At 37.5% G+C, this 25,766-nt stretch overlaps 4 protein-coding genes and 1 long non-coding RNA gene across 5 annotated transcripts; 1 reads left to right on the top strand and 4 right to left on the bottom strand.

Annotated features, from left to right (window-relative positions):
* Positions 1 to 418: 418 nt before the first annotated feature.
* On the bottom strand, positions 419 to 1,015 carry LOC141899094 (dynein light chain Tctex-type protein 2B-like). The gene has a single exon (XM_074785284.1). The coding sequence runs from the start codon at positions 1,013 to 1,015 to the stop codon at positions 419 to 421; it is 597 nt and encodes a 198-aa protein (XP_074641385.1).
* An 888-nt stretch (positions 1,016 to 1,903) lies between these two features.
* Positions 1,904 to 3,437, top strand: LOC141915484 (neo-calmodulin-like). The gene is made up of 5 exons (XM_074807036.1): positions 1,904 to 1,924; positions 1,999 to 2,044; positions 2,172 to 2,315; positions 2,772 to 3,017; positions 3,297 to 3,437. The coding sequence occupies exons 2-5, from the start codon at positions 2,008 to 2,010 to the stop codon at positions 3,332 to 3,334; spliced, it is 465 nt and encodes a 154-aa protein (XP_074663137.1). The 5' UTR covers positions 1,904 to 1,924; positions 1,999 to 2,007; the 3' UTR covers positions 3,335 to 3,437.
* LOC141915457 (uncharacterized) lies at positions 3,420 to 25,271 on the bottom strand. Its single transcript, XM_074806991.1, has 31 exons — positions 24,525 to 25,271; positions 24,084 to 24,257; positions 23,752 to 23,992; positions 23,385 to 23,572; positions 23,216 to 23,240; positions 22,997 to 23,116; positions 22,823 to 22,872; positions 22,569 to 22,728; positions 22,324 to 22,491; positions 22,076 to 22,237; positions 21,693 to 21,903; positions 11,793 to 11,932; positions 11,581 to 11,688; positions 11,286 to 11,508; positions 11,093 to 11,210; positions 10,780 to 11,008; positions 10,538 to 10,678; positions 10,307 to 10,456; positions 6,524 to 6,646; positions 6,360 to 6,443; positions 6,127 to 6,229; positions 5,875 to 6,023; positions 5,651 to 5,789; positions 5,469 to 5,527; positions 5,242 to 5,388; positions 5,027 to 5,164; positions 4,840 to 4,943; positions 4,548 to 4,763; positions 4,315 to 4,464; positions 4,074 to 4,212; positions 3,420 to 3,901 (listed from the first exon to the last, which is right to left on the bottom strand). Exons 1-31 carry the CDS (start codon positions 24,597 to 24,599, stop codon positions 3,420 to 3,422), a joined length of 4,716 nt encoding a protein of 1,571 aa, XP_074663092.1. The 5' UTR covers positions 24,600 to 25,271.
* On the bottom strand, positions 7,143 to 7,823 carry LOC141915491 (uncharacterized). Its single transcript, XR_012620962.1, has 3 exons — positions 7,703 to 7,823; positions 7,305 to 7,608; positions 7,143 to 7,207 (listed from the first exon to the last, which is right to left on the bottom strand). It is a non-coding gene; the product is annotated as an uncharacterized LOC141915491 (long non-coding RNA).
* On the bottom strand, positions 13,136 to 15,588 carry LOC141915481 (uncharacterized). The gene is made up of 7 exons (XM_074807033.1): positions 15,292 to 15,588; positions 14,757 to 14,939; positions 14,184 to 14,460; positions 13,898 to 14,097; positions 13,798 to 13,822; positions 13,455 to 13,711; positions 13,136 to 13,158 (listed from the first exon to the last, which is right to left on the bottom strand). Exons 1-6 carry the CDS (start codon positions 15,355 to 15,357, stop codon positions 13,584 to 13,586), a joined length of 879 nt encoding a protein of 292 aa, XP_074663134.1. The 5' UTR covers positions 15,358 to 15,588; the 3' UTR covers positions 13,136 to 13,158; positions 13,455 to 13,583.
* Positions 25,272 to 25,766: the final 495 nt, after the last annotated feature.

Below are 25,766 nucleotides of genomic sequence, written 5' to 3'. Positions count from 1 at the left end.
TAAATAGAATACTATAAAAGACGAGGAAGACGATTCTTGGCCAATATTTACTAAAATTTTATTGATGGTAGGCCTATATAAGCTACAACTTGAAATCCAAGAAAAAAGGAAATTTACGGAAAAATTATTTAATCACATCAATAACACTACCATATGTATATTGATATATTGAAGTCTTTTTGTAAATTCAATATCATAAACACAAGGAATACAAGTGTTAACCAATGTACTAAATTTTTTTCTTGATATTAGGCCTTTATGGGCTACAAATCGAAATTTAAGGAATATGCAAACTTACGAAAAATTGTTTTATCACGGCAAATTTGCACTGATTAAAATGAAGCTTATTAGATCCAAATTATTAATTAATCCAACCAAGAAATATATTATTTTGCAAGCATATATACTTAAAGTTTTCTTAATCGAAGTAAGTCAAAAAGGCGGTGGCTAAAACAATAAGGTGCTGGTTTTCAAATCTTGCCGATGCGCAGCCATCGTTTTGTTCGTCCCAAACACATCTACTAGACATCTGTATGCCCTGGCCCAGGCGCTGGGTCACTACAGCATAGCACGTGACCTTATGCCGTGGAATGTTCATATGGATACGCAGCTTGTCTTTGACTTCTTCAACAATTGAACGGGATAGAAGTGCGCATTCTTTCGGATCGTACTTTACTCCTTTAGCGATGTTTTCTATTGTTTCGTATATGATCCGTTCTGCTTGTTCGGGAATGAACTTCCTATCTTTATCAGGCTCAGTTTTGTACGTGTTTTCATATTTCGGTTTTCGTTCGACCGCACTTGGGGATTTTCGCGTTTTCCACTCGAATCGTAACCGAGACATTCGACGTTTGAGTAGCGACAAATCAGCTATACTGACTCTCGGTTGTGTTCGTCTGTTCACCGCCAATTTCGTCTCATCTTTTGTAGTTGATGATCCCGCATCGGTAGACGGCCGAGGACTGGAAGAAACGCCGTTTGGATTCGGCTTCAGAATATTAGCAATCGCATCCATATCGCATCGATTACAGAACGTATTATTTATTGCCCTTTTCCGGAATATCGAGTCAAAACAACTGAACGGCTTACGAGAACGTAACGGTTTCTCTCAAGAATCGTCACAAATCTCCATGGGTTTGTTCGCCTTTATCTTCAGTGAATCAAAAACTATTACAACATAAAACCCCGAACTATTTTGAATTCATATAGTTAAACGAGCAGATTAAATCATAAATAACGAATAATATCAAGCGTTTACAATAGAATTCGAACATGTCGAATTCTACGCATTAGTTTCGGTTAAGTGAGCCAGAACAGAAATTAAGCCACCTTACTATGAAATGCTTTCAATCCGTTAATTGCAGCAAACCCCACGTATAAATAACGGAAAGTGTTCCTTCGGGGGTATATAAATATACATCAGACGCTCGAGTCATAAACGTCGTTTGCTACTTTTAGCAGTGTTTTCAAAGTCTTTGACATAATTTTATTATATATTTAAATTCCGTAGAGTTTCGAAAAATACGTGCGGAGAATTATGGAAAATAGATTTTTTGTGATTGTGTCAGATCGTTGTTATTTTCAGAAGTAAGACTATGGTAATGTCCACTTTTTCGCTTCAACATAAGGTCAGCATACAAACGCTTTTCACCTAAGTGACAACAACATGTGATTGCCCTCTGTTAACGTAGAGTGGCACGTCCGGGATTGGGCCTATTGATAAATTAAAAGAGAAAACCTTAAAATCATCGTTAACACTGTCAATACCACAATGAACATGTTTCATAAATTTTCCCATGCGCTGACCCAATTTCGGTGAAGTTATGTTCGACTTCTTAACTCCTTATTATAATCACCGATTGCAGGCATACATATATCTCAGGATTTACTGGTAGGCATTCGAATCAAAAAATGGGTTTACAAGGTTAAATGATATTTCTCATTATTATTTTTTATACATTTTCAACTAAGGTATTCACGTATTCTTATTTTGGTCAGGGTTGTACGATGGCTGGACAACGAGGTCAAGCTGGTGATTTTAAATGTACGTTTTAGATTTTGGCTAATATTAAACAATGACCCTTATTGGTCAAGAGTAATCAATATGATATGCAACATATAAGTCATTCATCCGTCTGTATCAGAAACTGTTTTTTCTACCACGGATATAGCGTACAGAGAAGCCTTTGACATGTTCGACCGCAACAACGATAGTCACATATCTGTATATGAATTGGGAATCGTGATGCGTTCGCTTGGAAGAAATCCTACTGTCGGTGATATCGAAGACATAATTCACCAAGTCGACACGAACGGTAAATAATTTTAAAAGAGCCACAAGATACTCGACTTTCGTACGGTCTCGATCGATTTCTACATTCAGACATTTAGATATACATGTATTCATTGTCGACTGATTCAAATAAGTTAAATGTCTTTATCTAATGCATACCAGCGAAGATAAGTCATCACTTTTTACGTAAGCCAAATTTGAGATCCGCATATTTCAATGTGCTTTTCTCAAGCGCTACACACGCGTATTTATGACGGGAGATAAAGATTGAGTAAAACGTATAACTAAGCACTGTTATAGCCAGTAGTAATATATATTTCTGTAATGCCCATAACGTGTTAAACCGTATAACGTAATGGGCACAATAATCTACAAATGATATTGAATGATATCTCTATGAAGATAATGAATAAACAAGACATTGCATATTTGTTACTGATGTGTATATTTGTAAACATTCCTTTTGGAAAATATATAGATAACGGTACGATTGAATTCAACGAATTCAAAGGTTTGATGGACCATTTCGATGAAAAGCACCCGAATCCCGAAGATGAACTAATGCGAGCATTTCGTGTATTCGACGCCGATGGTAATGGTAAAATAAGCGCTGATGAGTTGAAGAAAATGTTGCGAAAGCGAGGCGATAAACTTACAGAAGAGGAAATGAATGACGTCATGAATAATGCTGATATAAATGAAGACGGTTTCATAGATTACGAAGGTAGATGTAACATATAGCATAGTATTTCCATTTTATAAAGGTTCATAAATACTTGAATATACATAAATGATATAGCTTACACCGTAGCGTACTAAGTATTTATTTACATTACAAACTTGAAAATTTAAGATTTTGATCTTAATTTCTAAAATCGAGCACATTTTGTAATATCACTGGCTACATATCTTTCATATATATCGTAAAAATTGAAAAAAGGAGGGAAAAAATATATGATTTGATATCTTGTTCCAAGTATAGATGTTATCTTTCTATTTACAGAATTTGTCCGAATGATGCATGGCAATTCAGTCTTCTAACTATCTATAGATGTTTTAATCCCGGGGATGCTATGAAATATTGAACGTAGCGGTATTATCAATTGAAATAAAAGATTTGTTTGATCTAAATTTGGTCAATCATTGAAATGGGTGCTTTTTCCGCGGGTTTCGTTGTTTCGAGCGGTAGTTGAATATCTTCTGGTTCTTGTGAGTGGATGCGGTCCATAAGCTCATCGACATATGACACCCTTGACAGCGCTCTCCGTAATTCGACTTTCTGTAGAATGGGAATCTCAGGTTTTGTCGTCATGGCCGTCTCCTCCTGGTTATCCTCGCACGTCGAATGTCCCGAATCTTTGTCGCCGTGTGCCGGATTCACCAACGCGCCGTGATGCGACCCTTCTCCGAGGGATATATAACTTTTCCGGTTGTAATCCTGTAGATCATTTCCGCATCTCGACCGTCGTGAGAATTCGCGATGTCTTACCATGACAGCTGTTCTCTTCCTAGCCTTATGTTTAATGTACAGTGCGAATACAACGATCAGGACGATTATAGTCAGACACACTAGTGTGGTTATTGCAATGATCCAAGCGTTCGATGAGCCTAAAAATATTATCATAAATGCTTTTCCAATAAAATATTTTAACTATCCGAAAAACAGTCATAAGTTATAATTTATATCTGCCTTCCCTACAAAGCGTTTGCCATCGCCTCCAAATAGTTACACCGGCCAAGTTGAAAACCACTTTTAGCAGATGTTTTGCAATATACATACCTGCCGTCTTCGGGGCATCATTACTTGCTGTGGAAGTAGCGAAGATTAAATTGGAGCACGCATTCGTATTATTTTCCCGAAGATGTTCAGCAAGTTTTTCCATTGCGTAGAATGCGTTTGTTGTTCCTCGATTACTTTCCTACCAAGACATAAAGATTTGATTTATTATCTAACGTATTTCTTTCCATAAGGAGAATGACGTTACATTAAACATGAAAAAGAAATGCGTGGGATACAATACCATTGTCAGATATATCTCTACTGTTCGTGGTTCATCTGTCGACCTAAAAGATCCGGCCTCACATCGCAGGCTCAATGACGATTCTAACGAATATTCAAACATCAGCGGCAGTTTTCGGAATTCCCGACAACATGTTTCAAGGTCTGTACCCTGGAAATCACAACCGAAAATTAATTCTGGGCATGATAAAGAATTCAGGTTAACTCAGATCTCAAGTCAATCAACGTAATAACCTTCGGTTCTTTTGATACGTCAAGGATTCCACGCCGCACGACGCAGTCAAGGACAGAATGTTGCATAGACGTGCTACATTGGGTCATTAACCTGGATTGACATGTCTCGGTTGTGTCGCATGGCTGTACCAGACACGAAGATTTACCAGACACCTGGCACACCTCCTCGCTCGAACAATCCTGCGAAATCTTGCAAGACGAAGGGCCACACCATTGCTTTAAATAGATTCATTATTTCATCATGGATGTGGTAAATATGAATAACACCGGCTATCAAACCTATTTGACTTACATTTGAACAGTATCCTACTCCTAATTTACACCAACACTTGTTGCAGCCGTTCATCCATGTGAAATTTGCTTTCGGGTTCATTTTACACGGATCATCAGATATATCTAGGAAGAGCGATGTGTATATAATGTGACTGTGAATTCAGTGCACGGATAAGATGTAAGAACAAAGCTGATCAGATCGTTACCTTCGTTACAGTTAGGTCCGGCAAAACCTCGGTTACATCGGCACGAATAGCCAGTAGGAGAGTTGACACATCGTCCGTTTTTACCACAAAGTTTTTCGGCTAGATTTGGAAGTGGGTAACCCTCGCAGAAGTCGATCGCTAACAAAATAGTATTGTTTTAGATTTTCATTCAAAAGTCAGTAGTTTGGGCCTGATAAAATACATGTCAGTCTCACCAAATTCGCAGTAATTTCCGATGAACCCAGTTGTGCACAAACACGCAATCTTATTTTCTTCGTACGTGTAACAAGTTCCGTTATTTTGACAGTTATCTGTTCGGTTTTTGCAAGCATCCGTGAAATTATTGTGACTAATATCTACACCTTCAAATATAGAGTTCAGTGCACTGGATATTCCTGGTTATTCCTACATGCGTAATATCATATAGTTTCTAGTAACTTACCGTCATCATTGTTAGCATCTGCATCCATTTGGTCACAGAAATCCCCGGAGAACGGTGACCTACAAAGTAAATGAATATATCTTGCGCCATTACGATGTTTAGAATTTACACAAATTACTGAAATATTTTCAAACAGTGGACTATCTACAGCGGTAATACTGGAAATGCAACAAAATTCTTACGGACAGATACACCGGTATTCCGAAGTGAGATTATTCAATTGACACGATCCGGAGTTTCTGCATTGAGCCATGCGACAATCTTTCGTTCGATATAAAGCTGCGACTGATTCGGCCTCGTCTGATCGTATCGGCGCAGAAGCTATTCAAAGGATGGACATATTATGTATCTATATATCTAACGCAATAGAATCTTTTATATCGTGTCATAGATAAGTTACAGTTACCAAATCGAAGAATGGCGGCGTCCTCCTGTTGGAATCTCAGACGAGAAAATGTGTTTCTAGAGGACTGTTCTGTCATTTCTTGCGGTTCCATAACTTGACCATCCGATACCTCGCAGTTGATACCTCCGTACCCAGGCAGACATTCACACCTGTATATACCAGCGTGAGTATATTCAACATGATGCTTATAGTTTACCAGCGTGAGTATATTCAACGTGTTTATGGATGCAATGCTATTTTTCAATCTAATACCTATATTTGTCGATTCCGTCGATACATTGGCCAAAATGCTGGCATGGGTTTGGTGAGCACTTATTTCTTAAAACAATCCTTTCGCACTGTGCGCCGGTAAATCCTTGAATATATAACGCATACATCTATTAGGCTTTTCCACCAATTTGTCCTGCTTGTTGATTGATTCTTTAAAATTCACATGATTTCTTTGAAAAACCAAGAAAATCTAAATGATAATTTGCGTAACTTACCGTCAGCACAGACACAACTACACGGTTCTCCAAGGACGCTACTCGCGAGGCAGGTGCCACCATTTTCACAGCGATTTGTGTTTACTAGGAAAAGGTTATATCAACGATATGATATATGTATATCAAACAATTATCCATGTCTCCAGGTCTGTTTCGCGACTTACCTTTTATACTACATCGTTCGCCGGTAAAGCCATCTCTACAAATGCACTCGAAATCCTTGTACAGATCTTCGCATTTCTGCGTATTGGTTAAATTGCACGGATGGGCAAGGCAATCGTTTATATCTACGTCAAAATATAAAGAAATACACATCCTTCCTGGCAGGGATTCGAGCCTGATGGCATCGCTACACTCAGCCACGGCACGAAATCCTTCCACACTAGACCAGGTGCGCAGGTACATGCCGGGAGGATGATATTATTATACCAAGGAATTACTGATTTTCTATATTCAATTACATGTACGATACATAAGATACTTACCATTCTTTCGACGGAAAAATTCATGCTGAAGAAAAGAATGAAAAAGCGCTGTTTGATTCTATCAATCTAATATTTGCTATCGAGTCCTACGTAGGCCTATTTGTTTATGTTATAGTTTAGGGGAGAATATGTTAGAGTTCTCAATAGTTCAAATAGATCACCCTGCAACCTCCCCTAATTTTACCGTAAGTTCCACATTCTCCAACGCTTCGAAGGCTTCTTCCCACGAACATGTCTCTTCGATACATTCGCGCTGTAAGTTTCCTGGGAGTCGTTCTTCAGTTCGAAATATCGAGTTCTTCCGCTTTACGCGACGTCGCTGCGATGTCAAAAATGTTTGCGCCAGCGCTTTGTTAATGAATACTATAACGGAACGAAAGATATTAGAAATCTTTTCGTGGCGTGATATGACAGAATTACGATTAAACATCAATCCCCCTATTTTTGTTTTACGACCTACCCCTCTGTCGGCAACCATGACCTGTACGACTCGGGATACACATTTTGATACCATTTTCGTCACAGAAAAAATTACCAATCTCAAACTGATTCAGTGCGCAGTAGTTTTCACATAACGGGCCAAAGTAATTATTCGCACAGGATACAGTCATATGAAGCCTGAAACATATCTGGTGAAGTTTTTCTCCGTGACAAACTGTCCAAGCCGATTTCTTCTTGGTTGCTGTGTTGATATGAAGTTGATCAAAATTCCGTTCACCGTCATTCGTGTAAACCCCCAAATATAGCGTTGTTTTTCGAATATTCTGGGAAATGAATGCGAATGCCTTAGTAAATTGTGTTCCCGTATATTACAAGAGTATATTACAAGTTTCCTTTGAAATCAAACAAATACTTAACCTGGACTCGGATATTTTTTACGAATTTGAGGTTTTTGTCTGTCCTAAAATCAAACGAGAATTTCTTTTGGATTCGATCATTCAAAACATGGACGTTTAGGATGTCTATTTGTCTAGATACGTCAGTCGTTGATAACTCGATCAACGCTCCTCCTTTTGAATACTGAAATAAATGAACAAACGTATCTGAGACTGAGCTGATACCTCGTTTAAATGGTAAATGCCATTTGGGTTGTATGTACACAAATAAAAAAAAAATGTCCGATGGTAAGGAGGTATAGTAGACCTCATCAGCAAATACACAAATTTATTTGAGAATGATAACTTAGACTTCCTAATTAGCTTAATTTATCGTGACGTCTACTGTCGGAAGTAACCTATTTCGAGCAAAAACTCGTGTTTCAACACCGTCCGATCCATACTTAAATTCTAACCGCACGACGTGAACGCATGTTTGCGAAATGATCCTTAGTAATTCCTTATCGCTTCGAAGGCTATAGGATACCAGAAGTGTTTAATATCAATAAAGCCTCGTAATGATAACATTACAATTAACGCGTTTCCTTTGTGTTCTAGTTACTAAATATGGATTCAGAATTTGTATATCGTATGTAGCTCTAGAGATTGTTTAGGGTGGCCATTTTTTAGAGAAAGCTATATAATTCAGAGTTAAATTTGCACTCCTTATACTCAATAAGCAACTCATATCATCGTTACAAATGGTAAAGTCCTTGGAGAAGGTAGCATTTTCGTTTTAGATATGGTTTTCAGCGTGAATTTTTATCTTACACATATCACACTTTTATCGTCTACGTATTGTTTGCTGCACTGAATAATGGGTATATATACTTCATTTTCCAGACATCAGTAGCACATTTGAAAATAGCATCACACTGATAAGTCATTCTGTAGCTAACAGAAAAATAAAAATGTCGTCGAAACTTAAGTCCTAGCTGTGCGTATAAATCTTTTTTCTCTTGGTGCAAAATCTCAATCTCAAAATGCAAGATGATCTAAATTTACCTACCTGTATATATCCTACGATCATGAGAAGTAACAATGTAGAAATCATCTTTGTTTTGATTCAAACTTCCCAGTAGAGTCTGCCGACTTATGATTAGGTTTGGTTGCAACCCGCGTGGGATTTAGAATATTGCGTCAGAACATGACTATGGCATTAGACAATTTCGGAAGTCTCGTGTTTTTTGCTTCCAGCGCGTGGTTGTTCAATAAATATTTAGAACACGCGGTCACAACCGCCGAAGTCATTCAGTCTGTACTGGTACAACAGTGAAAGCATTCAAAGAATGAGGAAACGAATGGACAAGAGGGTTCATACGCAATGAAGGCGAAGGGTTAATTCATGCTTGCGTCCCGACCGATACCGGCTGTGAATCGGCGATTCCTGAACAAATGATTTAGGCCGTCCATTTATATCGATAATCAAGAACATTTTCATTTTTTGATACTAATATATATCTTATTTCAACCTTAGATGTACATAGATTAAAAATGGGTCGTCTTTATTTCATTTGCTATTCACTCATCTATAATAACTGTTTATCGTTTCAACCCATTCGAAACAATAATTATCGCAATATTAACGTATACATGAGACAACTATGCAGTGTCTGTTAAGGCACTTATTTTGACAAGTTAAATGTGACAAATTGACAATGATATTGCATGAAATGGAATATTTACAATGGAACAATACAACAAAATAAAATCTTATTTACAAAGCTGGAATCATTATTGGTAACTAATATCGCTTGGAACGATTTAGCCATGTGGTATGAGTTTTGAACTGTTAAGATGATACATAGGTAGGGTTATTCAGATTAGTAGCTTCATCCTCTTCAACAATAGATTTCCTAAAGCCAACGATATAAGTTGGGTTATCCAGATTCTGGTTTGTAGGTGCAGAGACGTCAATTTTGATTGTACCATCTATCGAATCTTCAGGCTCATCTAAACTCTCGTAAATTCCGCTCGACGCATCGTCATCAATATCTGCGTTAGCTTTAACATTCACTGGACTATCATAGGACAGATTAGAGAATATCGGAATGCTGTTTGTCATAATTCCGGCTCGGCTGTCCTGGCGCATCCTTTCGGCGTCAATGGGCTCATCGTCGTACTGGTCCTGTTGGTCGGCGCCCATTTTTCTCTTCCGACGACGGCGGTGGACAAAACAGGCGATCAGGATTGCGATAACAATCAGAAGTATGAGACCGATTCCAGACGATATGTAATACACACCGGGCTCCATGTCTGTTAAATAGAAGCTTATGTTGATAAACGGTATGTTTTAGATGGAATGATTTTTTGTTTTTATGACGAATCTACCTGAATGTTTCTGGTGAGCGGGATTTGTTTGTTGTTTTTCCCCAAATTTCTCTTCGTCGGCTGTAAATAGAGAAACGCAAGAATAAAATGAATAATATTCTAGTGAGTTCATCCATCGAAGTACTTCATAGCACTATAAAGTAATACAATTATTGCAACCAATGATATGAAGGAGATTTTACGGAGACTATTTAGTTTTTTTCAGTTTTTTTCAGAAGTTTTTGTATAACATATAAACTCAAACAAATTTATGTACCTTTTTGACAATATTCCCCTGAAAATCCATTGTGGCAGCGACATTTGTAGCCTTGTACAGTACTTACACAATCGCCATGTCGACATACGTCCAATGGTTTAAGCGTAGGTACCCCGTTTACGTTGCGAATTCCCAGACAATGATCGACAACTTTCAAAAGAATACAATTAGATAAGCATGCTTGATTTATTAGAATTCTTGATGACATTCGGATAGGCAAACGTCACTTACTATTCTCGCACGTATCACCAGTGAAACCAGACTTGCATTTACAAGAAAATCCTGCTATCAGATCCACGCATGTAGCTCCATGTTCGCAAGGATGGCTATCGCATTCATTGATATCTATATCACAGTTCTTTCCAGTGTATCCTGAAAAGGATTTTTTCATTATGTTAACTCATTACTTCGTTTTAGGCAGAAAATAGAACTCTTATAGATCGCATTGGTACGAAATGCCCAGTAAGACTAACCTGCTCGGCATTGGCATTCATAATCATCATTACCCGATGTACAATTGGACCTCATTTTGCAGGGATTCGAAAGACATTTATTCAACATAACTTTGCATGTCTCTCCGCCGTAACCTTTCACACATTTGCACTCATATCCGTTGACTTTATCAACGCATTCACCACCATTTTGACACGGATTGGGGTCACAATCGTCAACATTAGTTCCACAATCATCGCCGACATATCCCTATTAATAAAGTTTTTTGTTTAGTCAATGTCAGAGTCTGGAATGGCTTAATTAAACTACATGTTTAATCAGATGAACCGTTACCTCGGCGCATTGGCAAGAATAGGAGTTAACACCGTCAATGCAAGTCGCGCCATTTTTACAGTTCGCTGTCTCACATTCGTTGATATCAATCTCGCATCGTTTTCCATCATAACCGAGCCTAAAACAGTAGTAGAATAAGGTACAATCATAAAACGACTAACACTTTTAAAGGGAATAACTGGCAAATACTTACTCGCATGCACAAGTAAAATCTGCTATCAAATCTTTGCACGTTGCACCGTTGAGGCACGGATCATTTGCGCACTCGTTGATGTTGTGGTGACACGTTTTCTCATCGAAACCTGGCTGACACCTGCATTTGAAGTCACTCACTTCATCGTCACATATACCACCATTTTTACATGGGTTTGGAGAACAGTCATCAATATTGTTTTCGCATTTTCGCCCATCAAAACCTAAACAAAATAGCATGTATCGACTTTTCTTCCTATATTTACATTTGAAGAACCTGTTTGCAGTGTGCTTACCATCTTGGCAAATACAATTGTAACCAACACCGAATTCTAGTGTACATGTTGCTCCATTTTTACACGGTTTATTAGCGCAATAGTCAACGAGGTTTTCACATGAAGATCCTGTAAATGAATGCATTATTTTCGTTAGTAAGATCTTATTGCACAGTTTTTTTTTGTAAATGAATTCGACCCAAAGTATCGAAAACGTAAAATTAAGTTATTACCATGGCTACCGGGAAGACATGAGCATTCGTATCCGTTCACCTTATCGATACAGCTACCGTTGTGATGGCACGGGTCCGATGCGCAGTCATCCACATTTTCTTGACAATTTTTACCCACATATCCAGGCTGACATTGACAACTGCAAACAAATTGTGTGTAAAAAAGGTATTCGGCATCTTAATGGGAGTCTCATACTACCTGTACTTAAAACCTCATAGATCTATATACCTGTAATCATTTATAAGATCGATGCAGGTACTTTGATGTTTACAAGGCCCGATGGCACATTCGTCCACGTTCGAGTCACAAACTTTACCCGTCCATCCGGCTGAACACGTACACTGAAAATCATTGACGCCATCAGTACAAGTACCTCCGTTCCTACACGGGTATGTAGCGCATTCGTTGATATTTTCTTGACAAGTGGTACCACGATACCCTTAAAAACAGAAAAGTAATACTGGCCTTTATTCATCGTACGAAATAACGGGTAATTACTAAATGATCAATTACCTGGTACGCAGAGGCATAGAAATTGATTAATTCTGTCCACACAGGTGCCTCCGTTTTGACACGGATTTACAGCACATTCGTTTATATCAACTTCGCATTTTCTCCCAGAATATCCCGTACCACTGCAGTCACACAAGAAATCGTTAACTTTATCTGTGCATCTTCCACCTAGAATAAGTAAAAAGGTACGAAATTCGATGTGAAGAACATGAAAATCTCTAGATTTTGCAGATATCATTGTAGTAGTAAATTGGTTTTGATCCTGTTATAAATCTGGATCTCGTACAAACAATATACACTAATAACAACAATGATTACCATGTTTGCAAGGATTTGGATCGCATTCGTTGATGTCAGTCTGACAGTATGCGCCACTATAACCGGGAGCGCAGTCACAATCATAATCGTTGATCAAATCTATACAAGTTGCTCCATTCTGGCAGTTGGAATTCAGACATTCATTTACATTCGTTTCGCATGATTTCCCTATGACGAAAAAATAATACGTTATTTCATTAGACTTATTTCATTGATAGAGATTGTCTCATCAACGTTACCTGTATACCCAGGACGGCAAGTGCAGGACCAGGCATTGATAAGGTTGTTGCACGTTGCTCCATGTTTACAAGGATTCGACTGGCATTCGTTTATATCGTTATCACAATTTCGTCCTTGGTAACCAGCAGCACATGTGCACTTGTAATCAGCGACCATATCCTTAAAAACAGGACGAATAACTGAATAGGATGGAAACGAACGAAATGTTGGGATATCTATATGGAAAGACTTTTACCTGGCATGTGGCTCCATTTTTGCACTTTTTGACTCCATTGATTTTACAATCATCGATATCTGTAAATTGATCATTTTCTTTTCTATTAGCACAACACGATTACGGGGTAAATCGAAGAAGTCCCACAATTCGAATTTTATATGAAATGATTTATCGAAACGAAACCACAACGTTTCGGCTGTTGACTAACAGCCATCATCAGATGGAATGAATGGATTCCACCTGATGATGGCTGTTAGTCAACAGCCGAAACGTTGTGGTTTCGTTTCGATAAATCATTTCATATAAAATTCGAATTGTGGGACTTTTTCTATTATCTACAGTATACACGGATTAGAGTGTTTCATTGGTTTACCTCTAGTCGGTGAGTAGCAGATAAGAATCGGATTCCAATAATCGTCATAATTGAATAAAGAACCTGTAACTAGTTACACCGCAAACCTGACCAAGACAGGAGATCCATTAATTAGCCTTGGTGGACCCCTTACTTACTTGTAGAACAAAGCGTTCCTGTCCATCCGGGACGACATTTACATTGATATGCCTGATACAGATCTATACAATAGTGCGTCCCCATGTTGTAACAAGGATTTATTAAACAATCATCGGGATCTATGCAAAATAGAAGTAATATTGCCACATGATATTGTTGAACTGAAATTACTTTCTGGGAATTCCCTAGCACTCGATCTACATACCATGTTTTCTAGCCCAATATTCATTCTGTAAAAAAGAGAATTTATCGAATCGTTTATCATATTCAGTTTTTTTTCAATTTTCTCGAAAAGGAACGCTTACCAGACCCTCGACATTGGCTTCAAAAGCCTCCCTTGCTTCTTCCCAGTTGCAACTTTCTTCCTCACATTCTCTTTCAATATTTCCTTGTATTGTTTCTTCGAAAAAATGTGTGTTCCAACGTTTAACACGATGGCGACTTCCTCGGCGATCTGACTCCAAGAACGTCTTTGCATTTTTTGCTGATATGAAGGGTAAATATGCTGAAAGGTAGACGTGCACACAAAAATTATCCATCTAAATTGATCAATTATATGCATGTTGGTTAAAACAAAGAAATTCAGCTCACATCGCTCCGAGCAGTTTTCCCCAAATCGGGTTGGATGGCATCGCTTGACGCCCGTCTTAGGATCGCAGAAAAATCTCTCTTTTTCCAGTTCATCAACATTACAAAATCGGTCACATTTCTGACCGTAGTAACCGGTAGAACATGTCACAGAAAGATGGAATGTAAAACATCCTGACTGATGGCAGTTCTTTAAAGATGTCGGTAAACTTTCAAAGTTCAGTCCATAATATTCTAAAACTTCATCACTATTTCCAGAATACAACTCAAGACGTGGATGCTACAAAATATGAAGGTTAGAAATATTGATTTGTGAAAATTTATCACGTTATATAAGCATGTATGATATTTTCCCATACGGATAATCAGATGATTCAAAGATAGATCCATTTTATTTTCTATATAATCTTCTATTTAATCACTCTTATTTACTACCATAAAACATACATATAATGCTCTGCTAACTGCCATTATCAAACAAAGTTTTTATGCACATATAGACACTTGAAGAAATATTTTGAAAACCACTAATGGAACTATTTGACATATATAGGTCTTATGAAGAAATATACGTACCTCAACGAAGTAAAACGGTAATTCACAAGAATTTCGATGATATTTGCTGGTAGAAATTTTCATGGAGCATTTCGCAATACCATGCACATCGTTGAACAATACAAATCGCCAGCTAGTAGTGTCTGAATAATTCATCAACTTGTCTAAAGTCAAAATTAACTTGCCTTCACCTCGAACTCCCACCTGAAATAGGTAGAAAATATCAATCAATTAATAATTTACAGCAAAACATCATATTTTCATATCTATTGCATTTTCCATCCGCATCTCTCATCCCCAATACATAAAATATATGCATTAGGAACTTGAGATCAATCCATTTCAGTTAGGTATACAGTTTTAGCTGTGTACAGTAAACCTGGTACCAAGTCTATCCAAACTCACGTCGTATTAGTTAATGAAAGATGGAAATGGAAAGTAGTTTTTGAATAGAATTATTCAAGGAAAAGAGCGCCTGGCATTAATAATGGAAAAATTATACTACATTACCAACGGTTGCGCCAGTTATCATAAATAATACAATTATGTGACTTACTGCAAATAGGGAGAGAATCGCAGCGATCAGCACCACATGAAACCGCACACGGAAATTCAGTTCCATCACGCGATTCGAATGACCAAATGAACGGATTTAGAAAGAGTTTTTCTACATGAACTCCCAAGTGACTACATCCCTGCGATAATACGAAAATACAGAAAGTGTTTAACAACCTTTGTCCCAACGTCCGTAATGCATAGTATGCAAACAAACCATACAGCTTTATCCGAACAATTTGAACAGGATCGGTAATAAAATGCTGGTTATCTAGTTAGGCGGAATTGTTTTGACATACTTGTTGGCGCTACAGTCTGGATACTGGTGACTTGGCAAATGGCCACATGGGGACTTTTCACTTTCGGTGTCATATTAGAAAATGACGTCAATGATGCGTGTTCTTTTCCGCGAAAGTCCCTTTTTAGTATGTCAGGGGGAGTTTTGAAAGTTTCTTTGATTAAAACCCTAGGATCCGGTTGCATAGTAATGGCTTAGACTTAAGACCTGTCTCAGACCAAATCAGTTCTATAGACAGTCTAACAACTTAAGACCAGCCTTAAGAGTGAAGACCACTTTTGGACTTAAGTCACGACTGTGCAACTGGACTTGTATGTTTTTGAATTACGGGCTAAAAAGGTCGATATATATATACACGCAGTCTATGAAACCTGATAATTTAGCCTGGTTAGATTAGAATAAACGCAGATAAGTTGTTTTAGTATCAATTGTTCAAACAAGAGATTGTAAAAGTTTATGAATTTAACTAGAATCGCACGAACGTACGTATTTTTGAATTCATGATATTTTTTATAATCTTAATATGACAGAATTTCAACACCGTCTGATAGAATGTTTTATGGGCTATAGAATCTAAGACTTTTTCATGACCCGCTTAGCAAAAATACATATATTGACTTGGATAATAAGATTCTAGAAAACAGGAACCCCATTGTTCAATCACAATCTGGTTTGACGAGAAAATACATTTTCATGCGGCATTGACCTCTCACAACTCAAGTTTTTAAGTCTGAGGGAAATTGTCTTATAAATGGGGCTTCGTATGATTAACTAACAGAGTATAAATCTTTAATGATTCAAATATGGCATTTGGGATTTTAAAAAGCCACATTCTTAGATTGTTAGATTGTATTTTATTGCTCTATATTATACATGATTTTTCGAGCACAAAAAGTTAATACATGGAAAGATATACAATTTAGATAGTCCTGCACATTCTAACATAAACTGCAAGTTTTTTAACACATTTCTATCGTTTGAATGAAATGATTTACTTGATTTGTGAATTGGGTTTACCGTGAAAATTTGTGTATATACAAATTACGCAATTCCGAAAAGTATTTCCGACTTATTTTCTGTTGTAAAAAAAGTAATTCGATTCCAGAACATAAATGGAATTCTTCACCAATTTTGTTTATGCTACATTTGGTACATAGGAGATCGCCCTTTAGTATGTTATGGTATTTACCAGTTTCAATAGTGGTGGAGCATCTAAATCGGATCTTGGCTTTCCCATTTGCTTATCACGTGCGTACGTATTATTTCCCTGTATCATTACGCGTATGGAAAACAAATGGGTTTTTGAAATACGGTATTGTGTATGAATAGCTGAATATGTGTGGGCTTTATCTCGAGTCACAGTGATTGGAACCTGTTGGCCTTGCCGCTGCACTGCGACTACCGCGATAAGTAATAAAAACTTGAAAAACGTGAAGATATACATAAAGATATTGATTTGATATAAATACAAAGAATCTATACCTCTTTTAGATCGGTATAATCCACTGAGTCCCGATAGAAGTATTTTGATTTTAGGATACCGGGGAATTGGTAGTTCTATGCACGCACGTTTTAAGTATAAGTATGGATGGAGTCAATAAGTGCTCGTCTCCATAGACTCGGTGATTACTCATTGTCGTTACCTGCTGATCAGGTAATTAACTGAACGTATAAATAAAACTAATTTCTCAACTAGTTTCCTCAATGAAACTTCTCATTAGTTCAAAAACAAACTCAAAACGCTGATTAAATAACCTACTTAATCCAACCGCTGAATATGACGGTACAATTTAAACTTAAATCTGTATATATATACAGCAGCAATACGCCTTATGGTAGTTTGCCAAAATCTTCAGTACTCACCACTCCAGTTTATCACCTAATAATATGCTAAGCATTGGGGTTGCGGTAATGAAATATATCCATAATGTAGATATTGCGAAAGATAAAACGGGTCCTACAATTCTTGTAACAGACTGAACGAAACTTTGGAATTGCAATATATACATGTATATACAAGTAAGTAGTGTAATTGTAATCGCAAAATGTTATTAGCCGAACAAGAACAACGTTCCTACTACAGTAGTGAACCACCCAAGGAAAACAAGAAAAGGTGGTCAGCGTCGTGTGGCTTTATTTCAGAGTACCGGGGGTAGAGATATTTTCAGTCGATCACCAATGACTTTGTAGTATTGACATGAATCTTAGCTATTGAATCAACTGTGAAACTCCCTCGGATTTGAAAACTTTTAAACAAACATGACGTTAAATTGACCGAAAAGAATGATAAGAATTAACTTACCTTAGCTTGTCGATGATTTCAGAATAAGTGAATTCGGAAGTAATCCTATTTTCAGGGCCACAAAAATGAATACCACAGACAATCCGTCTAAAGTATCAACGTTACCTTGCCTGCCGTTTTACCATATTTCACCACACATACGCTTATTGCAGGTTTGGTCTAGAATACGTTTCAGTGTTGACGATTGTGGTAGGATCTACCCTAATATACAACTCAGTACTTCGCTTTCAGGTCAAGTACAGTTTTGTGCATTGCTCGATTTCATTCAGAAAACAATAATACGGAAAGTGTAAAAAAGCTTTTAAAAATTGGGTAATGAATGTGGAAGAATTATAAAAAGTATTAATTACAGAAGTAATGGATTCTGCATGTCCCACGAGGTGTAAAAATGCTGATAGAATATAGTCTGATGCCGTTTAGATAGATAAATCAGTAAGTCAGTTATCTGATTGTATAATTCGATGTCTCTTTGAACATTTTACTGTCTGTCAAATGATTGCTCCAAGCATGGCTTTGATTTAACGTGCATGGACGTTCTTTTCTAAGGGGTTTAATTTCACCCTCGGCATCTTCTAATGTTTGCAATTTTAGCGATTTACCATTAGAAAGAACACATTCAGCTTGATCACGGGAGCTCGTTAGCGTGATTATTTTCATTTGCATACAGGGGATAACTTCAAGTATTTCCTCGGAATAGACTTGTAAAAATAGACAAATAAAAATAACAACTAAAACAACCGGTAACGTGTAAATGGATTTTTAACATCAATATATACATCAACGATTACAAAGATAATACGATATGTGTTTTACGTGTACATTTGTTCAATACCTAAAATCATCATTAAAACTTCAAAAAGATTGTATTTTTGATGTAATATAGACAAACGTGTAGAAAGTTTCACATAATGAGATTAAAACATAGCTGCTAAAAGCAACATATCTTTCTGACGAAAATATGACTCTGAAAAGTACTAAATGTGATACATACGATGTGATACCTTTTATACATTTTAAGAGCTATAAATGTTTTGGCAATTGAATACAAAATTAATATGACCTTTTCCAAAAATATGTGAATTAATCTCCTTTTGGTGCATTGTTCATTGTGGACGGACGTGGGAATCCTGTTATAATAATTCAAACAATCCAGTGCATGAATATGCTATGTGTTGGAAGAACTTTTCGCAGCATATAACGGATTATCTATCGAAAGGTTTCCATCTGGTTTTATTTCTGGGGCTTCCCCTCCCGCTATATACAAAGGGTTGTCCAAACCGTCACCCGGGGCTTTCTCGGTCGTTAGATCAATTTTGATATCCGTTGGGATTGTGGCGTATAAATTACTATGAGCAAGACGCCCCGCTGAGGCCCCCATTTCGGCATCATTTTCGTAAGGATTCGAATCATTGAATTCTAATTTTCCGTTTGGAATCTGCTGATTGGCGGCCGGGTTGTCATCGGCGTCAGGCAGTTCTTCGTAAATACCACTTGACGCATCATCGTCGATATCTCTGCCCTTGTTATCGTATCCAATACTGTAAGCTGGATTCGCAAACACGCTCGTGTCTTCGAAGACGAGTCCTGCCCGGCTATCCATCCGATCGGGCGATTCGTCCAATTGCGCTTTCAGCTCGGTGTTCTGAATTTTGTACTTGCGAATCATAATCGTCATCACTACGCCAAGAATAATCAGCAGAAGAACAGCTATACCGCAGACAATAAGGGTACCGGGAAGGGAATCTGAAAATGAATAATAAAAGAAGAAGGGTATTTAAAGGTGTAGAGATCAAATACATGAATGAGAAGGTATCGATGTATTTCCTCACCATCATGATTCGTCCCCGTCTTATCAGTTGGAGCTACGAAACCTTGCACCGACGCTAAAATATGAGTAAATGGATAATCAAAACAATTTGTGTACAAAAACCATAAACATCGAATAAACAAGAATAACTTAGACAACTTACCTTTGTCGCAGAACCGCCCGGTGTAGCCAGATTTACATTCGCACGTAAATCCTTTATCAGTACTCTTACAAGTTCCGTAATTTCCACATATGGAGTTTGGCACCAGGTACGACTTGCCGTTTATGTTCTGGATGACAAGACAATGGTCCATAACTAAGGACAAATAAAAGTATTCTATTTGAAATCCTGGAGTTTTCTATATGAGTGTACCCTTTGAGCGCAAACCCCTTTGAATTGTGTGAGAAAAAAGCATCACCTTGGTCACAATTTTCTCCGGAGAATCCTTGTAAGCAGCGGCAGGTGTAAGCATCGACTAGATCCGAGCATATTCCACCATTTTTACACGGAGCTAACTTGCAATCGTCGATGTTCTCGTTGCAAAGTGTCCCCGTGTATCCTAAAAGTGGCGATTTACATGAATTCAACTCATCATAACAACCTTCAATCAAGCATCAGTTCCCGTTTTCATTGGAAATGTAAAAATGAAACTCACCTGGTCCACACAAACATTTGAAACCACCATCATCGGTTGTATTGCAGGTTGAACCCATCTGGCAAGGATTTGACAGACACTTGTTAATCAATACTTTGCACGTTTTCCCACCATACCCCGCTTTGCATTTGCACTGAAAATCGTCCACTAGATCTTCACATTTGCCGTCATTTTGGCAAGGATCAGGGTTGCAGTCGTCCTCGTTAATTTCACAATTATTACCAGTGTATCCCTATAGAAGATAGTGGGGTAATATGATAAATGCACCTTGGAAGCAAAGGAGATGGGAAAACAATGAACGCAAAACAAAACAATATTGCATTGTTTTTTTAATTTGCTGTATCTAGTCGTACACAGAAGCATTTTCAGATAAGAAAAAAATACCTTGGCACAAACACATCTAGCAGGGTTGTAATGTTCACATTTCCCATTGTTTTTACACGGATTCGGATTACATTGATCTATTTCACATTTCTTGCCTTCGTAGCCGGGCCTGATTAACATTAAAAAAAAAAACATTCATCAAGATGGTCATGTTGGTTTGGCTTTAGGATAGATAAGAAAAGCACATACCTGCACTTGCAAGAGAAATCATTCACTAGGTCTTTACATTCACCGCCATGCAGACACGGGGAATTGGCACATTCATTCGTGTTGCCTCCGCAATACCTATTCTCATACCCCGGGGGACACTTGCAAATGTAATCGTTCACCTCATCGATACAAGTAGCGTTGTTCTTACACGGATCCGGGTTGCAATCGTCTATATTGTTTTCGCAATAAGTGCCATTATAACCTGTGCGATGGAAAAGCTTCCTTAAGTGTGGTGATGTATAGATATAGGAATGTTTAAATACACGTTAAAAACACTATCTATGTACCTGGCTTACAATCACAATCGTATCCGGTATAATTTGTTGGTTGGAAAGAGCACGTTGAATTGTTTTTACACTGATTATTAATGCAACGATCAGTTAAACCTTGACATGGAGCACCTGAAAATTAAAGATTTTGTCAAATATATGCTCCGTATGATTTGGTAATAAAACAGCATTTCCATGTCACCCCTTTTTTCATCTTTATGGCCAAAATGTCGTCATACCCGTAGAAGTCGAAAGACATCCACATTTGAAGTCATCCACCATATCAATACAGTCGCCTTTACCGACACACTTAGGTGTTAACACCATTTCACAATCATCAATGTTTATTTCGCATCTTTTACCGGTGAAACCCAAGGGACACTGACATCTAATGAAAGAAACGCAGTTAGTTACATTTACAAGTTTGTTTAGAAAGGATGCAGCTTTACAAGAACGACTAGAAGATGGTTCCTTACTTGAAATCATTTAACTGATCCTCACAGTGTCCATTGTTTACACAGGGATTGCTTTTACATTCATCGATATTGATTTCACACGTTTTGCCAGTCCAACCAGGATTACAGCCACATTGGAAATCATTTACACCATCAGTGCAATTGGCACCATTTTTGCACGGCTTCGATAGACAGTCGTCGACATTCGTTTGACAGTTTTGGCCAACGAATCCTGAAATATCATTGTATATTAATCAAGTTTAACTCAAGGTGTGTTCATGAAACTCAATTTGCGAGATTGGTAATGAACTACAACGAGCATGTAACCAAGGAGTCCTTTTTCATCTCCTGCAGCTGCTAGTGAGAATGTCGCCATGCTACCGTATTCTCAGCTTGAAACTCACCTGCCTGGCATGAACACAAATAACTATTGATTCTGTCGATACATTGGCCATTCTTACAAGGTTTTGGGGCACATTCATCAATATCGATGTTGCATCTCTTTCCGGAATAGCCAGGTTTGCAAATACATTCAAAATCGTTGACTTTATCACGACACTGACCTCCTGTTAAAGTATAAAACATAGCCTCGATACGAAAACCCATTATTGTAGTTGAAACTTTTAGAAAACTTCCTTATAAACTTTGATACCGTTTTCGCATGGAGCGGGCGCACATTCGTCTATATCAGTTTGACAATTGGAACCAGTATATCCGGGTAGACATTTACACTCAAAAGCGTTCACCAAATCTTTACAAGTTCCCCCGTTATGACATTGAACCAGTTGACATTCATTTATATTCGTTTCGCATTGGTTTCCTATGAAAGCAAAAAGAAGAGAGAAGATCAGGTAAATTGCTTTCCGTAGAAAGTGTTTGATTTCTACGATAGAAAACCTGTGTATCCTGGTCTGCATTTGCATTCCCATCCATTGATTTTATCAACGCATTTAGCAGCATTTTTACACGGATTCGATAAACATTCGTTGATTTCACTTTGGCAGAGTTTTCCGGTATAGCCGGGTTTGCAGTTACATTTGTAGTTATTTATCAGATCCTGAAAAAGATGATAAGGTCGATTAGTAGTGATTCATCGCAATTGCTATTATCAATTAATCTAATGAAGTTCTTTAAATAACGCATTCCTTTACCGAGCAGTGGCCTCCGTTTTGGCATATAACTGACTCGCAGTCATCTATATCTGAAATTCATAGAATAAAAAGCTTTGAGAGCTTATCGTCTGTGTAAATGAGGAAAACCACTTAAATTATGTAATTGGAAAAATGAAACGGCGAATGATTCTATATTTTCAAAAGTAAGCTCACTTATCCCGCATGTTTTTCCTGACCATCCAGGTTTGCAGTGGCATGTGAAAGCCCGAAACAAGTCTGTGCATCGGTATGACCCTGTCACATAGCACGGGTACGGACTACAATCATTAGGGTCTGCAAGACAATTTTAGAGGGCATGATAACTCAAAATTCTATCTCATAACGTCGTGCATGTGTAGGAATAATGGGAGCTGAATTAATTTATTAACGAACCGTGTTTTCTTGCCCAGTATCTGTGCTGAAATGAAAGAAATATATAAATGTTTCCATTTTCGATGCTAGAAACCACAAAACGATATCGGTATTGATGTTTATTGGAAATCATATTCTTTAGTTGAAAGCGCTAGTGCTATATTATCATGTGCTATCTTATAAGACTTACTGTGGCTTGGTCATTCTCGAAAACCTCCCTCGCTTCTTCAAAATTACACGTTTCCTCTTCGCATTCCCTCTCTTTGTTACCTTGCAGTAGCTCTTCGAGAAAACCAAAATTTGCTCGTTTTACCCGTCGGTGCGGATTCGGAGCCAAAAAACCCTTCGCCTTTTTTTCGTCCAAAAACGGTCCATACGCTACATTGAAATCAGCATGATTAATAACTGATGTTTGAACATAGTGAAACAGTTGATGTTCTGTTTGTGTCAGTTCTCGTCAGAGGGAAGAAGCAATAATTAATTTTGCTCATTCTAAAAGATTTACAAGGACTACTTTTCTTATAAACGGGGACCGTACATCTCTGATAAAGACTAACCTCTTTCGGAACAGTTTACCCCCATACGATCAGGTTGACAGAGCATCATGCCGGTGTTGCTATCGCAGTAAAGTCGATGAGCATCAGCAGCGTCGACATTGCAGTATCTATCACATTCTGGCCCGTAAAAGTTCGCGGAACATTTAACGCTTATGTCTAAATCTTGAATTCGTGGTAATTCATCAAAATTTAGTTTGTATCTGTTCTTGGACGTTTGAAATAGTATTTCAATATGGAGATCCTATCAATTTAACAAACCTTTTTTGATGATTACATGTTTTTTACGTAGAAATAAAGGAAGCAACGGGAGTGTTGATTGAGTTCTTGCTTACTGTAGTTTGCTCAAATGGCAGTTCACACGTTTTGGCATTTGAATTCATGGCACATTTTTCTAAAAGATACACTTCTTCTCTGACGAGCAAGATTTGCCAATTATGAGGACGATGTCGGAATTCCGATGAACTCGACAATGCTACACGAAGCTTCCCATCGCCGTGGACATTGCCCTGAAAACATCACGAGAACGAAATCTAATCAGAAAACAAATATTTCATGAATGGAAAGGATGGTTCTCCCAGTGTAGGCTGAAGCAACTATTCTCTTAATATTTTGAAATATGTATGGAAATGCAATCATGACAATAACAGTATAATTAGTTGAACACAGGAAACAACGGAAATTCCTTCTTACTTCATTCTAATGTTATTAAATATATTGTTTGTAAGCTTTCATTATTATGAAATCAGTTAATCTAATTGAAGGAGTTCACTCACCATGAAAACCAATATAAGGCTCTCCAATACGGCAAATAGAACCGATACTTTGGACTTGTCGATCTTATCAAACATCCTGATTACATAAAATCCGTCTGATTACGTCAAGGCGTGTGCCTGTGTCTCAATAGGAATTTGCTGGAATTTGATAGATAACGCAAATACCGTATATTGGAAAGTTGCGTCGGACTCAAAACAACTGTATCAATCTGTATGTTTGTTTCATAATCCAGCTGATATTCTTTCGAAGTCACGATCTCGATAGAAATGTACGAAAGCGTGTATCATGAATCACGCGTATTTCGACTGTACAGTATTCTTTTGTCAATTTCAGTACTTCCAATGAGGCGGTTTCTCATGATTACATGTGTTTCTAATTATAGCCTGCTTTTAACATCCTTTCTTAAAAGCGAAATGACTTGCGTATACAAAGGTATATCATGATTATAAAAAATTGTATTATTGATTACTTACAGTGATTCGCCACTTCATAAACGTACTCTAAAAAGACACGTCTCTTATGTTCTTCGAATGGAAGTTTAAATTAAAGTTCGTGAAAAATCTACGACGTAAGAAATAACGCTCAACAGCAAATTGTCATTCGTGGTGTTTTGTATGTAATGTAGGCCACCCATTCAAAACGACGTAGTTTATTATAGTGCTATACAGTATGTCGTCAAAGAAATACCTCCAGAAATAAGTCCTATCGCAATTAATTGCGGTGCGAAAACACAAAAGCGTGCAAACTTAGTGCTTCCATCTAACGAGCGGTGTAATCATCAGTTTGTCTATTTGATTTCAAGTGAATTCGGACTATTTATAGATTACTACAAGGCCTTTTCCACAGGGTTCAAGATCTTGATAACGCAATAAAACCATGGATTCCAAAACAAATTCGATGGGACTTCATATTTTGAAATGATTAATTTTTGTAGATAAACAAAAGAATCAGGTGAAATATAAAACGTGTTACGAAGAATTCTCAGGGATATATCTTGATTTAAAAAAGTTTTTCTGTAGTGAAAACGGTACGTCAACAAAGACCACATTCAAACATTTGATTAATCATCGACCGTTCTGCCGTTCGTCCGGGTAAAGTAAGAAAAGATAAGAATATCATTGCAGACGGCCTAAATTTTATTCAAACACGAAACAAATAGAAAATATCACACATTTTAAAAAATTCGACTCATGATTTGCATTATAGCATACATTATATTATGATTTCGCATTTGAAAATAA

The sequence above is a fragment of the Tubulanus polymorphus genome, chromosome 1, assembly GCF_964204645.1.
Source record: "Tubulanus polymorphus chromosome 1, tnTubPoly1.2, whole genome shotgun sequence".
NCBI classification, from domain to species: Eukaryota; Metazoa; Nemertea; class Palaeonemertea; order Tubulaniformes; family Tubulanidae; genus Tubulanus; species Tubulanus polymorphus.
Note: the sequence above shows the minus strand (reverse complement) of the source record. Positions and strands in the feature narration are given on the sequence as shown.

Coding starts and splice junctions, on each gene's coding strand:
- LOC141915481 (XM_074807033.1), bottom strand. CDS start 15,357: ATGGAACTGAATTTCCGTGTGCGGTTTCATGTGGTGCTGATCGCTGCG. Junction 14,461..14,756: donor TACCGTTTTACTTCGTTGAG/GTACGTATATTT, acceptor CATATTTTGTAG/CATCCACGTCTTGAGTTGTA. Junction 13,712..13,797: donor ATATTGGGCTAGAAAACATG/GTATGTAGATCG, acceptor TATTTTGCATAG/ATCCCGATGATTGTTTAATA.
- LOC141915484 (XM_074807036.1), top strand. CDS start 2,008: ATGGCTGGACAACGAGGTCAAGCTGGTGATTTTAAAT. Junction 2,045..2,171: donor TCAAGCTGGTGATTTTAAAT/GTACGTTTTAGA, acceptor CCACGGATATAG/CGTACAGAGAAGCCTTTGAC. Junction 3,018..3,296: donor CGGTTTCATAGATTACGAAG/GTAGATGTAACA, acceptor TTCTATTTACAG/AATTTGTCCGAATGATGCAT.
- LOC141899094 (XM_074785284.1), bottom strand. CDS start 1,015: ATGGATGCGATTGCTAATATTCTGAAGCCGAATCCAAACGGCGTTTCT.
- LOC141915457 (XM_074806991.1), bottom strand. CDS start 24,599: ATGTTTGATAAGATCGACAAGTCCAAAGTATCGGTTCTATTTGCCGTA. Junction 21,904..22,075: donor TTTGTGTTCATGCCAGGCAG/GTGAGTTTCAAG, acceptor ATGATATTTCAG/GATTCGTTGGCCAAAACTGT. Junction 11,933..21,692: donor GATCAGTTAAATGATTTCAA/GTAAGGAACCAT, acceptor ATTTGTTTGCAG/TTGTCAATGTCAGCCTGGAT.